Below are 17,020 nucleotides of genomic sequence, written 5' to 3' on the forward strand. Positions count from 1 at the left end.
ACGTACATCGCCTTGGGTGCATTTAAACTTAGCTCTATCCTTGTGAAAAATGCTTGCAGCAGTGTTGTTGCAGGCTGCCACCCCTGCAGTGCAGTCAGTCTCTGGAGCGTTTGTGATTTTTAACATATGCTCATATATTCCGCCAGTGATTGAGAAGGAAATACAGTATTTTTTTTTTTTTTTTTTTTTTGGTTTGTTACATGTAAAACATCAACACCAATTGACCTAACTTGTTTAAATCTACTAAAATAATACATTACAGCAGTAAAATATGTGAGAAATGTGAGAAGGTTTACATATTCATTGTGTTTTTTGTTAGTTTTATATTTTAAAATAACGTGAACAACCCCACACCCTGCATCATCTTCCATTCTTAGACATGATATATATATATATATATATATATATATATATATATATATATATATATATATACATAAGCAATCTTTAAAAAAAAACGACTGTGACTATTGTTCAGATATTATTTTACATGAATGACAGTTATTTGAATAGCTCTGTATGTATATCTATGCATTGCATACTTTGTAAGATTTATGTAAACTGCACATTCAGTATGATGAATGCACGTTATACTGCAATCCTCTTGTAAAGAAGCCGTCTTATCCTTGTCAAGTCAATTTTATAAATAAATAATCTGGCAGTACTCAAGCAACCGCCTTACAGTCAATAACCCCATTAAGAGAAATCTAAAGAGATAATTATGTATTTTAAAGATACTGCCATATCCAGCTGTATATGCAGGTTCACATTTAAAGCAGCAGGTGGTTTACTTTTTAACTCAGTAGAAAGTATAAAGCTTGCATGTTTTATATACCAGTAGTTGTAGATGAGACCTGGGGAAGACCCTATCCTACTCTTTGTCCTATAACTGCCCAAAATGTAACTCTCATAAACACTGGTTGTAGCAACGACAAATGAAATACCTAGTCTAAATGCTTACCGATAATTGTGCTATCATTGTTTATTTCACAAATTACATTGTCTTTATAGAAGTTTAATATTACATAAATACATGTGAAAACCTTATTATCATTGTAAATGGTTTGTCTCTGATCCACATATTCAGTTTCAACAGGGACTAAAGGAGCTTAATATGGCATATTGCAAGAGCAGTAGCAGGCTGAACTCAGCTCATTCTCCCCCAGGGGATATGATTAAACAGGCACTGGGGTTTATTCCTTGTGTGAACAGTTTAGAATTTAGAGCTGGTTTTATCTCTTTATTGTGTGTATTCTTTTTTTTTTTTTTTTTTACAATTACTATTTTAACCAATGATCTGTGGCATACATCAGCCAAACATAACATACTTGTCTCTGAATACATAAAGCAATAACCTGATATGAATAAATCAGCAAGAATCATACTGTTTATGGCAATTCTTTGTGAAAAAAAAGCAGTGCGGGGTTCCAGAGCTCTAGGGAGGTAGGTACTGTCATTACACACACACACATGAACATCTGCAAGCCCCTTTTCTATAGCCAGAGCTGAATGGCTGTGTGACCTCCTGCTCTCTGCCTTGAACCCGGAGTTCACACTCATATTTGACATGTTACAGGAAGCCGCAGCTCTCCACAGGGGTGCAACAAACAGAATCCACCAAGCCCAGATGCAGCTCAGCAGCTTAATGCACCTGAAGGAGTCGCGTTTCCCTTTCAGAAACCTGCATTCTAGTGGCTTAAGGTCACCGCAAGTCTTTGTGAAGTCTAAAACAAAACCAGGAATGCTAGAAAAGGGGCTGGGTGGGGAAGCGGAGGGATTACAAGCAACCTGTGACTCTGCCTCTTTCTGCCTCTGCTGGTAGGTTTTTTTCTTGTGTGTTGTTAAGTGCTACACAACAGAATGGGGTTGGTTATAAAGGCCTGGGACTGTGCAAGAGTGCCTGCTGGGACCCAGCTGTGCCTGCAATTAGCAGGAGGCATGACATGATTATTGTTGTAGTGGTTGATGGCAATGTGAAGTGACAAGTTTTTTAAGGAAGGCTGCTGAGGCAGGGGCCCAATTTTGCAATTTCCTCTCAGAAAACCATTGGCTAGGTGGGGGTTCAAGGTATTTTTGTGTGTTAAACATCTCTTGAAATTCAGTAGTCTAGCTTAAAAAAAAACATGTCCTTTTTCCCTACATCAGAGTATTTGCTGCACTATTTAGCCGGGAAGCTGGCCCTTTGCCTCAAATTAGCAAAAGGTCTGTAGTTAAGGACAGCAGATTAGGGCACAGAATGACACAGTAGGTGTCTGCAGGATGGATTTGGGGATTGAGAAGACTTTAAATCTGACTACAAGACATTATATAATTCTGACAAAAGGACGTGGTAATCCTACCTGTTTGATTTTTACTGCTGCTGTTTGTCTATTATTATGTGCTTTATTGCTCATGAAAGGAAAACTATTGATGACACTACTCAATTACCATAGTAACTCACACCAGTGACCCCTTGTTTCAACATTTTCTATCCAAACTGGGGCCATCCATGCACTGGGAATCTATTTAGAAATGTGATCAATCGTACAGTGGTAAATCGCGGTGTAGGCCCCCTTTCTCTCTCTCAGACCCTGCACTTTTAAAAGGGGTCTGAATGGAAGTATTGAGATAGATTTAAGGTGCCAAAAATCCTATGGGCTTCAAACTGCTATAATTGCACAACTGGCACAAAAGAAGATACAGCAGAGACTTCAAATTGTTTGTTAGAAACTCGCTTACAAATAAGTGACTAGCTAGTGTATCTAAGCTTGCAAAGAGTCAGCCTTCAGTTTGTTGTGGTTGATCCCCAAGTAACAGCAAAGCTTCACACTGGTACTACATAAGCAATCTATTAAAGACATGAGTTTCTTTATATCCAATGTCGTGTTGTGTGATGCACATCCATTATGGATTCTGTTCCCTGTTGGTGAGATGAAGTTAAAAGCTCTATAACCACGAATTGGTAATAGGCAACCCTTAAAATAAATCAAGACCAAAATGTCTATATTAAACAACAATGTCTCATCATTCCAAAAATATTATTTGGTAAAATGGCAAGTATTGATTAAATTATCATTTAAATACTAAATGTCGGTTGGCATCTAACATGCCAGCTATTTTTGTTTTACGGATAATTTGGAAAGCTAATAATACTGTCAAAAAATAGGCAGCATAAAGGAAAGCCTGTTTTGAGTAACCAAACTGCTGGAAGTGCATCTAGTACTAAACATACAATGACAAAAAAAAAAAAAAACCTTAATAAAAATTAGTTAATGCTCCAAGAGATGATCCATTATTCTCACAATAAATGCTTGCACCAAAATTCAAACATGGATAGAATAAGAAATAAAACACTTGTGGGAGCATTCTATAGAGAGAACAAAATTAAATAAGCCACCAAGCACTTGAGGTTCACACTGTGCATGTGAATAGAGGAAACCTCCGAAGTTGAATGGCTTGCCTTTTGGGACCAATTTGTCTCTTTTCACTCTTTATTTCTCCCTTTTTGCTGACAGATGTACAAAGGCGGAACCGCACTGTGCAGCTCATCTACATGCACCCGCAGCAGCTGTCACTTTTGTCAAGCAAGTTAATCAAGCAAATGCCAGCATATCCCACTTTTCATTGGGGGAAAAAAAAACACATTATATGGAGGCACGCTGGGTATCAAAACTTCATTTAAAAAAAAAGTCTTTGCTACCTAACACCTCAAACTATAATTAATTTGTTGGCAAGATGCGCCAACAAACAGGTGATGTGTTCTAGTTAATGCCTGGTTCCTTAGGTGATATACTGTTTACACATTTTTAAAAAATAAAACAAAACAAACAAACTTGTAACCCTAATGATGCTGCACTTAAAAAAAAAAAAAAATGACATAAAGGTTTAACCTCAATCAAATGGTTTCAAGATACATACTGGGTGTCCAAAACAGATTTATACAATATGTATTCTTTAAAAAAATGATTATTCTATATAATATAAACTGCTTAAATAGAAGCATGATTGAAATGAACATTTCATAGATTTCAAACCATACATTTCTATTTAGTTATTTTTTCCCGACCTACTATCATCCTTTTCTGATTTTTTTAGCTACTGTATTTACTTAAAATGATTCATTACTGATAAATCATTAGGGACTGTGACTTTTTTAACACTTTCAAATAGAATTGATTTTAAAATATCATAAACCGTCTATTACCCATCAAAACAGAAAAAAATGAACCTACGTTAAGAAATTAAAAATAAAAAGCAACACATTTAGATTGGTTTAATGCGTATTAGCTCCACATTTACAACATATTTTTAATACCCTGAGGAAAGAGAAGAAAAAAAATGGTTAAAAGAAGCTTTCCTTTTTGTGCTTGGCACGTCTTAAAAAATCTATTTACCACTGACTAAACTGTTTTATACCACTTCTGACGGCACACCAAGCAATCCGCTGTATAGGAAGAAATCAATTACCAGACTAAGTGTACTAGAAAGATCAGGTCTGCCGAATTGTAGTAACTGCAGGATAACAGAGCAATCAGTCTGAGGTTTAGGAATGATTTAAATGAACAATCCATACTGAAAAAAAAAAAAAATCGATACTCTTATTCATTGGAATCCAAAAAAAAAAAAAAAAACACTACACAAAACAGTCTGGTGTGTGCCTACAGAGTTTTGATAAAAGCAATTGAAGGTTAGTACTGTATCAAAACACAGGGCTGAGTGCCTTACATTTCTTTTGAAGGCAGGTTGCAGAAAAGGAAACAGTAAGCATTGATTTGAGATTCTATTCATTATTGGAAAAAACTTAAAGAGAACTTTAAATAAAAACAGCTTTTTAAAAATACTAGCTTCTGTGCACGAAAATTATGTTATATGCATATTCACGTTCAGCACATTTAAGTACCTGACTGAAATGTAAATGTTTTCTCTAACTGTTTAAAGTTAGAAAGTTCTCTCTGCAGTCACAATAGCCTGCCTGTAAAATGATTAAGAGTCTATGACAGTGAAATGGTATTCAAAGTCTGGTGCAGTAGTGAAAGATCACCCCTCATGGTAACTAGTTCACTGGCATTGGGCCCCTATCACTGCATGATTAAGTGCTTACCTCACAGTAAATGCAATCTCACTGATCTGATAACTGCCAAGGTCAAGGGAAATACTCAGAATCAATCAATGAACATTTAATCCCCAGAAGGCAGATTAAGCGTATAATTGACCCATCTAATCCACATATCCAAAGTTGACGTTTTCCTCTCTGTCCAGTTTACATTGGCCTCTAAGAAAACTATCCAGAAAACCTGTGTATCGCTATCGCAGTGGATCTGATCAGAGCTAAAGAGATGGCTTTTTTTAATCACTGATCTCTGGGTGGCCGGAATTAAGCAGATGAACCAATGTTAAGCACAGCTGTTTTAATCCTTATCTTTTAGGCTTCTTTCAAGAACTACAAGGAAAAAAAAAAAAAAAAAAATTTTTTTGTTCTGAACTTAACAACCTTAGCTGTCTCACAGCAAGATTTTATCTGTTGTAACAAATGGCCGGGAACATCTTAGGCAGATTCTACATTTTAAATGAGTCTTCAGTAAAACCTACATCAACAAAGCCATCTGTACTTTTTCGGTCATCCCCGCAACATCAGCAGTGACAATAACACCACCCAACACCCTGGTTCATCTGCATCCAGGAGCAGTCCGGCTATAACAATACCTTGTACAATATATAAAAACTGTGATACAAAGTGAAGCCAGGAAAAAAGAGACAATTATGTCATCTCTCAAATCAAAAGTAGGCACTTCTCTTCATTTGTGATTTCAAATCAATACCTTTCTTTATATCTATGTTAATATTGCTGACCATTAATCATAAAACAGCTTTAGCATGTGCCTCACAACTCGCCCAAGGTGTCTGATAGCAAGGCATGACTGGACACTTCATCAACGCTTCTGAGTAAAGTGTGAGCAGTTTGTAGTTCTTGCAAGTGTAAGACATACTAATCTATATTTTCATCTGCTATTTATCTGCTACAAAAAACCCACTGTGCCATGCATTTCTCCAGGACAATACTGAATACCCATGGTCATTAAAATCACAAACAACACCAATAGGTAATTTACAAAGCCTATTGTCTGGCATACATACCAGCAGCATATGATGTGAAATCTCTAATGGATACAATTTATAACTACAAGATAATTGTTATTATTTTTAAGTATAATTCTCCAAAACCATGCTAACCTATGACATACAAAGATTATTATTATTATTATTATTATTATTATTATTATTATTATTATTATTATTATTATTATTTATTATATTATTATTTTTAATTTGCATCTCCAATAAGTACTACCAATTTGTACTAGAGATAACTGCGTTTTAATACAGGCTCCTGTTTTACGTATGCCCATATGCGTGCTCTAAATCTCATTTCATGATTTTAGCATATCGGTAGGGTTGCAGACTCCAGACATATTTAAAATAAGTGAACCATATAAATCTGATCTTCTTACTGTGGCCAAAACTGAATTAGTGTCTGTATTTTTTTTGAGCAGAGAAAAATAAAACAAGGCACTTAGATGATGGGAGAGGACTTCTTCTACCCCCATGTTGAGATTAAGATTTTCCAAATCAAACTGATTTGCAGATGGTTATATTATAATAGCACGGACTGCAGTAGGGTAGTATTTGCTGGCCAGGTTTAATTTCCTCAGACAAGCAGATTAAAATGCAGAACATTGAAAATATTAGAAGCTAGATAATCTTCCAGGAGCATTAACATCTATCATACACAATGGTAAAGCAATAGCTCCATACTAATACTCTATACTCTGGGTATAAGAGTACAGCATGTGAATGGGGAAATGGTAATTAAATGAAGCAATGGTTGGATGGATGGTGAAGTAAACATGTTCAAATAAGAAAACGTTACCTCAAATATTCTCAGGTACATGAAAGAACTAACATCATCCATCCTTTTCTAAAAGTGGAAAACAAAGAGGATAAATAACAAAGGAAAATGCTGAAGGTGGCTATGGAAGGGAACCAAGGTTAAATAAAAGATAATTTTAAAGAAGAAACCTGTCATTTTAAATACCTGAATAATCTAAAATGAATGTTTTTCATGTTTAATTGAATCAATTTAATATTTCTGATATATAATCATTATACAAATAATTCCAATAAAAATTTATTAGGTAAGTCCCTTACTGTTAACATACCATATACATTACACAAGCTACTGTGTGCTTTCCAAATTAATGGAAAAAAGAAAGACATCTGTAGTCATAATATATTTCAATAGCTTTAACAATCACCCAATTCAGATGTGTTTAGTATATAAAATAAAGAAAGGAGAAAAGTAAATTGGGATTAAGCAAGCAAGGAATGTTTTTGTGCTGTTTTCTTAAATGCAGTATTCAATTAAAAAAAAAAAAAAATCAAATTATTTTTCATTTTGATATAAATAGCTTTGGCTTACAGTTTTGGTAAAAAAATGTAAAGGAATTACAGTATTCCCACAATTTAGAGATAACAGCACAAATAGGATAAACGGCGAAAATGCAAAACTGATGCTGTTTATATCTTAATCAAGTGCTGGTCTTTTTCTTCTTTTTTTAGTCATTTTATGCCTCTGCACTTCACACTTCGTGTTGGGAATGCAGGCACAGAGCTTTAAGGAGGCATCAGAGTGCTGTATGCAAGTATGAGGCAGTCTCAAAGGATGTGGGCCATGCTAGTAGATGTACACAGGAAGATTATTTGACTCCAAATCATGCCACTTGATATAATGTGATAAAACATTTAGATACGAGAGATAAGTTCCATTTTAATCGCTTGAAAATCAGTGAAGGGAGAGTGAGGACATTTTAAAAGATTTCAGAAAACGAGTAACGTTGAAATTAGAAAGAGAGAGTAGAAAAAGGAGAATTTATAGATGTAAAAACCAGATTTTGTGGACGCCATGATAAGTGGAAGCAAATGAGGAAGGACCAGAGAGGAAGCGCATATATTTTTTAAAGTACAGCAAAATCCTAAAGCCAGAATTCTAAACAAAACACCACTGCAGGAAAAAGGAAGACAAAAGCGAGTGTTTAGAAATTATACACCACTGTAAGACAGAAGAATGGCTATTACTTAAGAAACACCCCAATACAGTAGAAAAACAACAGTGCTGGGTTAGGTGCAATAGAAAAAGTACACACGTATACAATATAAAGGATTACTGGGACCAGTTTACAAGGAACAGGACAACCAACATTAGCCTTGAAGATGCAAGAAACAGAAAACAGTGCTATATCCAACAGAATGGAAGACAAATTAGTTGACATGCATCACAATAGATTAAAACCATGCCTATTAACTTTACAGTCATTTAAGCTAGTGTTCTCTCTTTATTGTGTTAAAATCCTCATTACAATAGCCCTGGGGCGTGACCTTTCTGACCTCAATTTACAATTTATTTACAAAAACATTTATTTTATTATTCATCTTTTTTTTTTTTTTGGCCCTGTTCTACAATGATAAGGTATGACCGATTTAATTTAGTAAGGTCAAACAATGATGCTATAAACACAAATTCTGTAATTATACTTGTTTCACACTTCACTTTTCCTGCTAAATGACATGAATTTGCATACCGCATGTCACTTAGACTGGGGGATAATTTAAATGAAGGAGCATTATTACAACAAGGGTTAATTCGTCCAGCCCAAAAGCTTGTCAACAGTGCACAGTATTTTTGGAATGGGAAAAAACAATGCTTTTACTGTTATAAACATCCTACATATTTTAAGTTTATAAGAAATATCCATGAGTGACACTGTATAGAATTTAGAATTGAAATTGAACTTGCTATGCACTGACTAGAAAATAAAAACAGATTTTGCCCTTTATAGTAGATGGCCAGCCTTGGACAATAGAATATCAAAAAGCAGTAGCACTGATCTGTCCCTAATGATAAAATGCATATATATTGTGTGTTACTTACATTAACTTTTCTAATTTGCCATTATATTAACACAGATTAATATACTTAACATAATGCTGCTAATTAAGCTTAAAAATGAGAGACAAGGCAGATGAGTTTTATTTGTGAGTGAAAAATGAATATAATTGTAATGGGAGAGAACACTGCTTAATATCCTAATTTGGTTTTTAGAAACTTTAAAAACATGTTTTAAACATACAGAACAAAAAGAAGAACAGCCCTGGATATTATGGTATACAAGGACCAGAACATAGTAGACTAGAGTATAGAACAGAGAAAGACAGAGAGAAGTCTAAGTCAGTGGGACAGGACAGTGGTAAATTAGTCTCAAAATGTGACTTATCCCTCTGTCCATTTGTTTTGTCATATTTTGGATGGTCTCCTCCTTGGGAAGGAGGAGAAGGCATTTACTTACATCAAATAACCTTTCTATATATATCTCCTCATTGACCTTATCACGGAGGATATCCTGAGAGTGGCGCACAAAGGTCACATAGGCGTCAGCAACATCCATCCCAGGTTTCTGGAAGAAACAAATAAAGAAACAAGAAAGGGGCACAAGCAGAGACACAAATGTTATTACAAAATACAACTGAGCATATTGAAATCACTGTTATTATACGACACTCTATAATACAACGCCTTAGGAGTTGCTGAAACCAAAGCTGAACTCTCTGTATTTGACAGGTGTTTGTACAAAAAAAAAAAAAAAAAAAAAAAAAAAAAAGGATTTGTTTTTATATGCCCTTCATACAAAAGTACTTCAAATATAATACCACTTGCTTTTTCAAACTGAGACCTCAAAAACTAACATTCAATTCCAAGCCTTTTTTCTAAAATGCCTATTCTGGGACATTTCATTTTCAACATTTTCCAGCCCTGAAGATCTAAACATAAGACAAGTCTTTGTTATCTACTGCGTTGACGATTTACATTTATGACCCTCTGAATCTCATATCCAGAACATACAGATTTATCAGAAACGCATTAGCAAGATGTAACACAGTTTCCATTTAAATATCTGAAGTACCCCCTGAAGACAATATGCTTGTTAATAAGTAATTTGATTTTTTTTTTTTTCCCCATTGTAAATTAGATGTATCTTAGACCACAAGATATCCATTCATCAAGAAATGTAATTGTCAATCTTTGTAAATTGCACTTAGTGAACATGTCTGAATAATTTCAAGGGTGAAAATGAGCAAGGTTTATGGAGTATTTTTTTTTGTGCATTAAGCAAACAATTACAGAGTAAAGGATCTGTTTTTTTGGCCCTTGGGATACATTACTTTACACTCAGTGATTCAATGACAAGGCATTAATTTAAAAACAATGCATTCAGTGAAAATGTGTTAGCAGTTAAGTGATACCCTTTGAAGTAATTTTCAGACAAAGTGAACCGGCCAGCTTCCTGACACACTCGTAAAATGTTTTATATTGCACAACAAAGAAGAGCTTGATTTTGAGTTGAGTAAATTGACATGTTGCCACAATTTTATAGCTATTAATTTGCACATGTGAAAAAGGAAATAAAGTCTGTCACGTTGTCTTGACTGTACCCTGCATATATCAACTACACCAGAATATTTGTGAAGTAAAAACAAAATGAGGAGATTATGATTTTTAAATGTGCATGGTTATAATATTTAGAAACTTTAACACTAGCAAGTAATTTAAGTAAATCACCCCGAGATTAGCATTTCTGCATATTTGTTCATTAAAGTAATAATATTTTATGATCAAATGTCAAACTACCTGTTTTATACTTTTAACTTATTCATTTAATTGCTAAAAGTAGAACAGCCATTGATATTATATATGTGATATTTTATACATGTATAAAAAATAAAAAAACATAGATAAAAAAAATCACAAAAAGATTAACAGATAATATCTGTGTTTTTACTTACAGGTACATCCACATACTTTGAGGCTGCTTTCACCTTAGATGAAAAAAAATAAAAATTGTGGGGAAATGGTAACACTACAGATATATTTCCTCAGTACCACGTAATCTAGTTTGAAAACTGTATCTCAGTGTTAGAAATTCAACAGTAAGAACGCTGCAACATTGTCATTATTAAAAAAACTAAACAAAACGCAGCACTGGTAATTAATGATAGGTTGGAAAAAATATCAGAAAATGACATCTACCAGTATATATTTCAAAATTTCCAATCAAGTGCAATTATTCATGAATTAACAAAGAATATCCTCATTTAAGTGCATCATGTGGTAAACTATTTAACCCATATTCCATTTGTATTGATATAAAAACAAAAGCATCAGTTCACCACAAACGGGACATTTTTTTCAACACTGTCAGACTAAAGTTCGGTCAGCCAAATAAAATAAGGCAATACGTTCTTACTGTGAATGACAGGAATGATGAAAATAGTGTTCCTTCATCATATCTTGACAGTTTAGCAAGGACTCCTTCCAGTATGACAGCGAACTGGTAAAATGGTAAAATCAGTTAACATTACAGATGCATTTCTTGGAAAATGAAGTTATCCTTTCAAAGAATATAGTATTATGAAACGCAGTCTTCAGTTTTTATGGAAAAAAAAGTTTTATAAAATGCTATTAAAACACTTAATCATACAAGTCTTATACTAGTGCTCATGCTGAGATCTGATTTATTTTTCGGTAGGGAAATTTCTTACAATTTGTGTACATTAACAGCAACAAATTGCTTTCCTTGTGATAATCCACATAGACTGGAATAGTCCACAGCTGCATGAACTGAAAATTCACAGTGAGGATATAAGTCATAAAATGCTATCTATGCCCAGGGTTCACATCCAGTATGTGGCAAATAAATACATGTTTTGCACCTACACTTAACCATTTCCATACACCACGATCCCCTTTTAAAGATCCACTCTTAAATAAACCAGTAAACATATTCAACTTTAACCATTGTCTGTCAGTGCAACCAGCCGTTTCCTTACTGTGGATCTGTGTCCTTGTTTATACAGAAATTTAATATTGGTGTACTTACCTTTGCAACTAACAGGGTTATCATTTCTTTAACAGTGTCTTCTATAAGTGTATCTATTTGAGAGTGATACTGTTTCTACAGAAAAACACAAAGCAGAGACAGGCACTCGTATTTCATACTGTAGATCAACATTACTACATTTAAATGATCTTAATTCTGTATGATGTATTAAATACAACATGCACAGTATAACATTATGCTACTTAATAGAAATACAACTCAGACATTGCTACTCATCATCTGAATTGCTACATGCCTAGACACAAAACCATTGGCTTTCATTATCATTCCCCACCTCTCTTCAATCACATCTATTAAATATGCTAATGAAATCAAAACAGTCCAACTGTAGACAGAAGGGGAAAAACTGCTGCTCGTGGTAATTACACATTGGGGAATGAAGAGTGAGATTTCAATTGAATTGTTAGCCACACTTACCCACTCTTTAACAAACTTTCACAAGATTGACAACAGAAATAAAAATAAAGATGGGAGACAGGAAGAAGTAAGTAATGGTGAAAAAAGAAAATTAAAACATAAAAAGATATTAACATAATGAGTGCAAAGAATATTAAATTAAATAGCAAAACTGAAAAAAAATTAATTCCTAAGATAAAACAGAAATAAAACCTGTCATAATTAAACTGAAAACAAACAAATGTTACCAAGAACACATAGTTACAAAACCCGCAGCAAGAACATTTTCTGTCCCAAGTGTAAGTCTTGGAATACATAATCAAAGCAGAGCCTGTGTTATACTAGCTAACATGTTTGTGAATGTGTGTGCAGCATAATATGGTCCCATTTTGGCTCTGGGGTGTAACAAAATGCACTTATGTATGTACTGCATACCACTAGGTTTCCTTATCATATTCTCATTTGCCACGCACCCCAGTCTTTGGACTTTCACTTATAGGAAAGACTTGAACCTACATAATTATTGCACTCGATGTATCAAACAGAAAACTTAACAGACCGAAGAAGGCTATATTTACCTCCTGGCCCATTTCCATGGCACAGAGTTTTGTAGACTGAGCCTTGGCATCAACCATCACATTAAACATTGTGCATATTGACTGTGGGACACGGAAATCTGTCGACCGGCTGCTTTTCTGCAGCTTAGCTTCAAATGCAATCCTTGTTCTGTAAACAAGTAAGGCAGTAGAGAATTAAATTAGAGCCTTCGGCAAACTGCATAGCTTTGTTGTTCTCAAGACCAACAGTGAGAAAAAAATTGAAAATATTTAATGTACTAAGATGCTTTCTGTGAAAAAAACAGTAATGTACCCCGCTATCACACTTTTTAATTGCATCAAGTACAGTTTCCACTAATAAATAAGTATAAATAAATAAGGTGGAAGGATGGACGCCTCCTATAATATTAGGAAACAGGTGTTGTCCACAGTATAAGCTCTAATATAATTATTTAAGCCAGTAATTTATATTTAACTACTGGTATATATATATATATATATATATATATATATATATATATATATATATATATATATATATATAATACTTGCGATGTACTGTAATTTTTGACAGTGATTAGTTGATTTCTCATACAGTATGTGACTTATAATACATGAACCTGTAACACCCTTTTTCCTTCAAAGGCATACCTTTTAACACAAGACTCAATCATGTCACTGGACATGAGTTTGAGCCTCTGCTCAAGGTGTTTTCCAAACTCTTCCTCGGGCCAGTGCAGATCCCGAATGAAGGTCTGCAGGGCGTCTAGCTTCCAGAACAGGTCCTCCGAGGTGCCTGAGCCGTTGCTGGGAACACAGGACACGGGGCATCAAAACCCACACAAAGCCTCATCCTTTGTTCTGATGTGGAGACTGTAAACTACATGTTGGGATGCACAGCAGCTTGATGCAAAAGGATGCTAGAATGTCTCCATTACAAACATGTAGAGGAGTGTTTTTTATTTACCATACATTAATAGCTTTATAGATTTGGACACTTAATGGAAAAGTTACAGGACAAAACAAGTTAGCAATTTAATTTAGGGAAATTAATGTATGGTAAAAAAAAACAAAAACAAAAAATCATATTTTTACATCAAATCAATAACCACACATAACTCAGTGGTTCTTTTAAATTGGGGGTCATGCATATTTCAAATCCAAATCTTGGAAGTGTTCAAGATAACCCAGTTAGGTGGTTTGTGGTAACAAGCAGCGAGCGAGGCCATGTCTTATCCAATAATTTAACATACCTACATAAGCATTCCATTGTATTGTACCTGAGTTAACAGTCATATCCTAATTTAAGACACAGGGCATTTCACTATTCATTAATTTTTGTAATATGTTTTTCTTGTTGTCACTTGCCAAAACAGCCCACATTAGTCTCCCTGATTATTGTAAACTCTAGCATCTATATCCGATCTTCTACACCACTGCATTACAGCCACTTGCCTGCAGCTAGAGCTATTCCAAACATACAGTAAGCAAAATAGGATGACACATTGCTTTGTATTTCTTTGAACAGTGTTACATCTCGACCATCAGACCATCAGAAACTGCCCAGGCTCTCGCCCACCACTTATGCAACCCTGCTTGCGTTTGTGAGGATGTTGAACACACCATGCATTATCAGAGGGTACTGGTATCGTCTGTAGAAACGTATAAGGATGTGAGTTTCTGCCATGACTGATGCCAGCTGCACTGAAGTAATGGCTGCTTCAGAGCAATTGCTAATGCACACACAGCTATCGCAGGGTGAAAACCCCTACTCCCAGCATGCCAAAGGGGGGCCAGTATTTGGGGGGCTGGGGCTAACAAAGGGATAATTCCACCCATTAATACAGTTCAGATATACAGTATAACTACAGATATTAAAGAGGAGTTTTAAAATGGAAAGATATTTGAGGAAATCAGAAATTATTGGAAAGATACAGAATCAGCCAAAATTCCCAGTTTAAAACTGCATATATGTTTTTTACACTATATGCCTAATTTGTGAAAAAAACAAAGAGAAAAAAAAAAAAAAAGGGTAATCAGGTATAATTCTTTATTTTACAGCATTCCATATGTTGCTTTCAGACAAAATGATCAGCTACAAAAACTCTGGTATGAGACTATAATTATGTATGCTTCTGAGTTAAGGTACTGTACAGATTTTATTAATGTGGCTAACATTACTTATATGCTATACATGACTAAGTGGAAGGTTGTTGGGTCAAAATATAACTTACATGGCAGAAGAGTCATCACTCAATCTTACGATTCACTCTGAAATGATTTTTCTTGCGGGGTTGACTGTGGCAAAAAAAGTTATCCTGACGGGCTGCGTGGATATATCATACAAACCTGCATCTATGATATAGCAGTGCTAGAGAGATCAACAGCTTAATTACATTCAGCCAGCTCCACAATGATAAGTATGTGGACGGGTGTGGTTTCACAATCAGGTTACACATATAACTGTGCCTCATTATGAGAAACAATAATATTACTTTCTGTTAAATTTTTTGATTAATTTGATTAATTTTTTGATTTTTGTTAATTGTGCAAAAAATTAAATAAAATGTTCACCAAAATATAATTTAGAAATTGCAAAAATATAATATATATATATATATATATATATATATATATATATATATATATATATATATATATATATATATATATATTTATTCCATATTTATAGATATAATTATATAATATTATATATATATTAGATATAATCGATATTTTTATATATATGATATATATATATACATATATATATATATATATATATATATATATATATATATATATATATATATATATATATAAACTCTGATATTGATTTGTATCTTTCCAAACCACATTGTAAGAGCATGCAAGGAGAAGAAAATGAAAAGCCGTCAGGTTCTCCATTTTAAAATGCTGCCAAATCTAGTCTTCAGTACAGTCAACTTGGCATGAAAATGACATTGGTTTTACTAGATCTGTGAAAACAAACTAATATATTCAGCTTAATACATCTGTCTTTAAACTGTTCCAATTCACAACTTTTGTGGATTCGTCTTTAGCAAATTTGGGGATCTCCATTGTGTCTGTTTTGGGTTCTCGTATATACAGTTTTGACCTCAAGCCTGGTTAATGGATGTGAAATTCTGCCGTCTGACAGATTTTATAAAACACATTGAACCACAGTGTCTTCATCTGCAATTTGTAATGACAGTATCTCGCTCAGTTTGAGACCTTTTTTCTGCAAAGCTGAAAAGGTTTCACTTTCATTTTGAAAGGCAGAATAGATAATGTGTCACAGTACGAAGTGTGTAGAGTGCCAAGAACAAAGACTGTTAAGATTTTAATGAACTGCTACAAATATATCTAAACATAGTTTCTAATTACCTGTGCTTCATTCATATTCATTCTCAACTACCAAACATGCGTTAGTGAACTAGAACAGGTACTGATTGTAATGCCTTACATCCTTTTATGTGTCTGTCCTTGATTACAGCTCAATCCAATTCAAACCATACAAAATACACACAGAATTACAGAGCCAATTGCTGTGTCGTTACATGTTACATATAAAGTAGGAATGTTAAGTGCTCAGTACTTTAATATCGCTTAGTACCCATCAGACACAATTTAAAAAGGTATACAATGAGACATATTCGTGCCAAAATCACTGCTTTTAATAAATCAGATCTAGAGGGAACTCAATACACACTCAGAGTCATATATAGCAGCCATCCATGACGGAGTAGAAATGCTAGGCATTTGTGGGAGGTTAACTGGTAGATTTGGTATTTTAGGAAGATTCACATTTGGTAGATTCACATTGGGCAGATTACTTGTTAAACTCCTGTGGAAGAAACAGACAGAAAGAAAGAAAATACCATAACAGTGATAATGCAGATGTAGCAGAAGCAATGTGACACGTAACCAAGTAAGTAAAAGGCACAGCAATGCAAAACTGGCAGATAAAAAAGCAGAACAGTTTTTGAACAAAAGCATGTGGGAAATGAAGGTAAACACCTGCAGGGATTTCTTTAAATTAAGATGCATCGAAATTAAAAAGACAAGAAAGGAAAA

At 34.2% G+C, this 17,020-nt stretch overlaps 1 protein-coding gene across 19 annotated transcripts in view; it reads right to left on the reverse strand.

The window, feature by feature from the left end:
- Window positions 1-17,020, reverse strand: part of LOC121298149 (calcium-dependent secretion activator 1) — a 102,422-nt gene that overhangs the window by 3,791 nt on the left and 81,611 nt on the right. For 10 of the 19 annotated variants that reach the window (XM_041225023.1, XM_041225020.1, XM_041225033.1 and 7 more), the window contains 8 exons: window positions 16,656-16,790; window positions 13,595-13,750; window positions 12,965-13,112; window positions 11,970-12,044; window positions 11,337-11,420; window positions 10,876-10,908; window positions 9,381-9,488; window positions 6,908-6,955 (listed from right to left, as the gene is read on the reverse strand). In XM_041225023.1, the coding sequence (XP_041080957.1) occupies window positions 6,908-6,955; window positions 9,381-9,488; window positions 10,876-10,908; window positions 11,337-11,420; window positions 11,970-12,044; window positions 12,965-13,112; window positions 13,595-13,750; window positions 16,656-16,790 (787 nt within the window). The remainder of the gene's footprint in view (window positions 1-6,907; window positions 6,956-9,380; window positions 9,489-10,875; window positions 10,909-11,336; window positions 11,421-11,969; window positions 12,045-12,964; window positions 13,113-13,594; window positions 13,751-16,655; window positions 16,791-17,020) is intronic. The other 9 variants (XM_041225029.1, XM_041225040.1, XM_041225039.1 and 6 more) reach the window with 2 other exon arrangements.

The sequence above is a fragment of the Polyodon spathula genome, chromosome 23, assembly GCF_017654505.1.
Source record: "Polyodon spathula isolate WHYD16114869_AA chromosome 23, ASM1765450v1, whole genome shotgun sequence".
Classification (NCBI taxonomy): Eukaryota; Metazoa; Chordata; class Actinopteri; order Acipenseriformes; family Polyodontidae; genus Polyodon; species Polyodon spathula.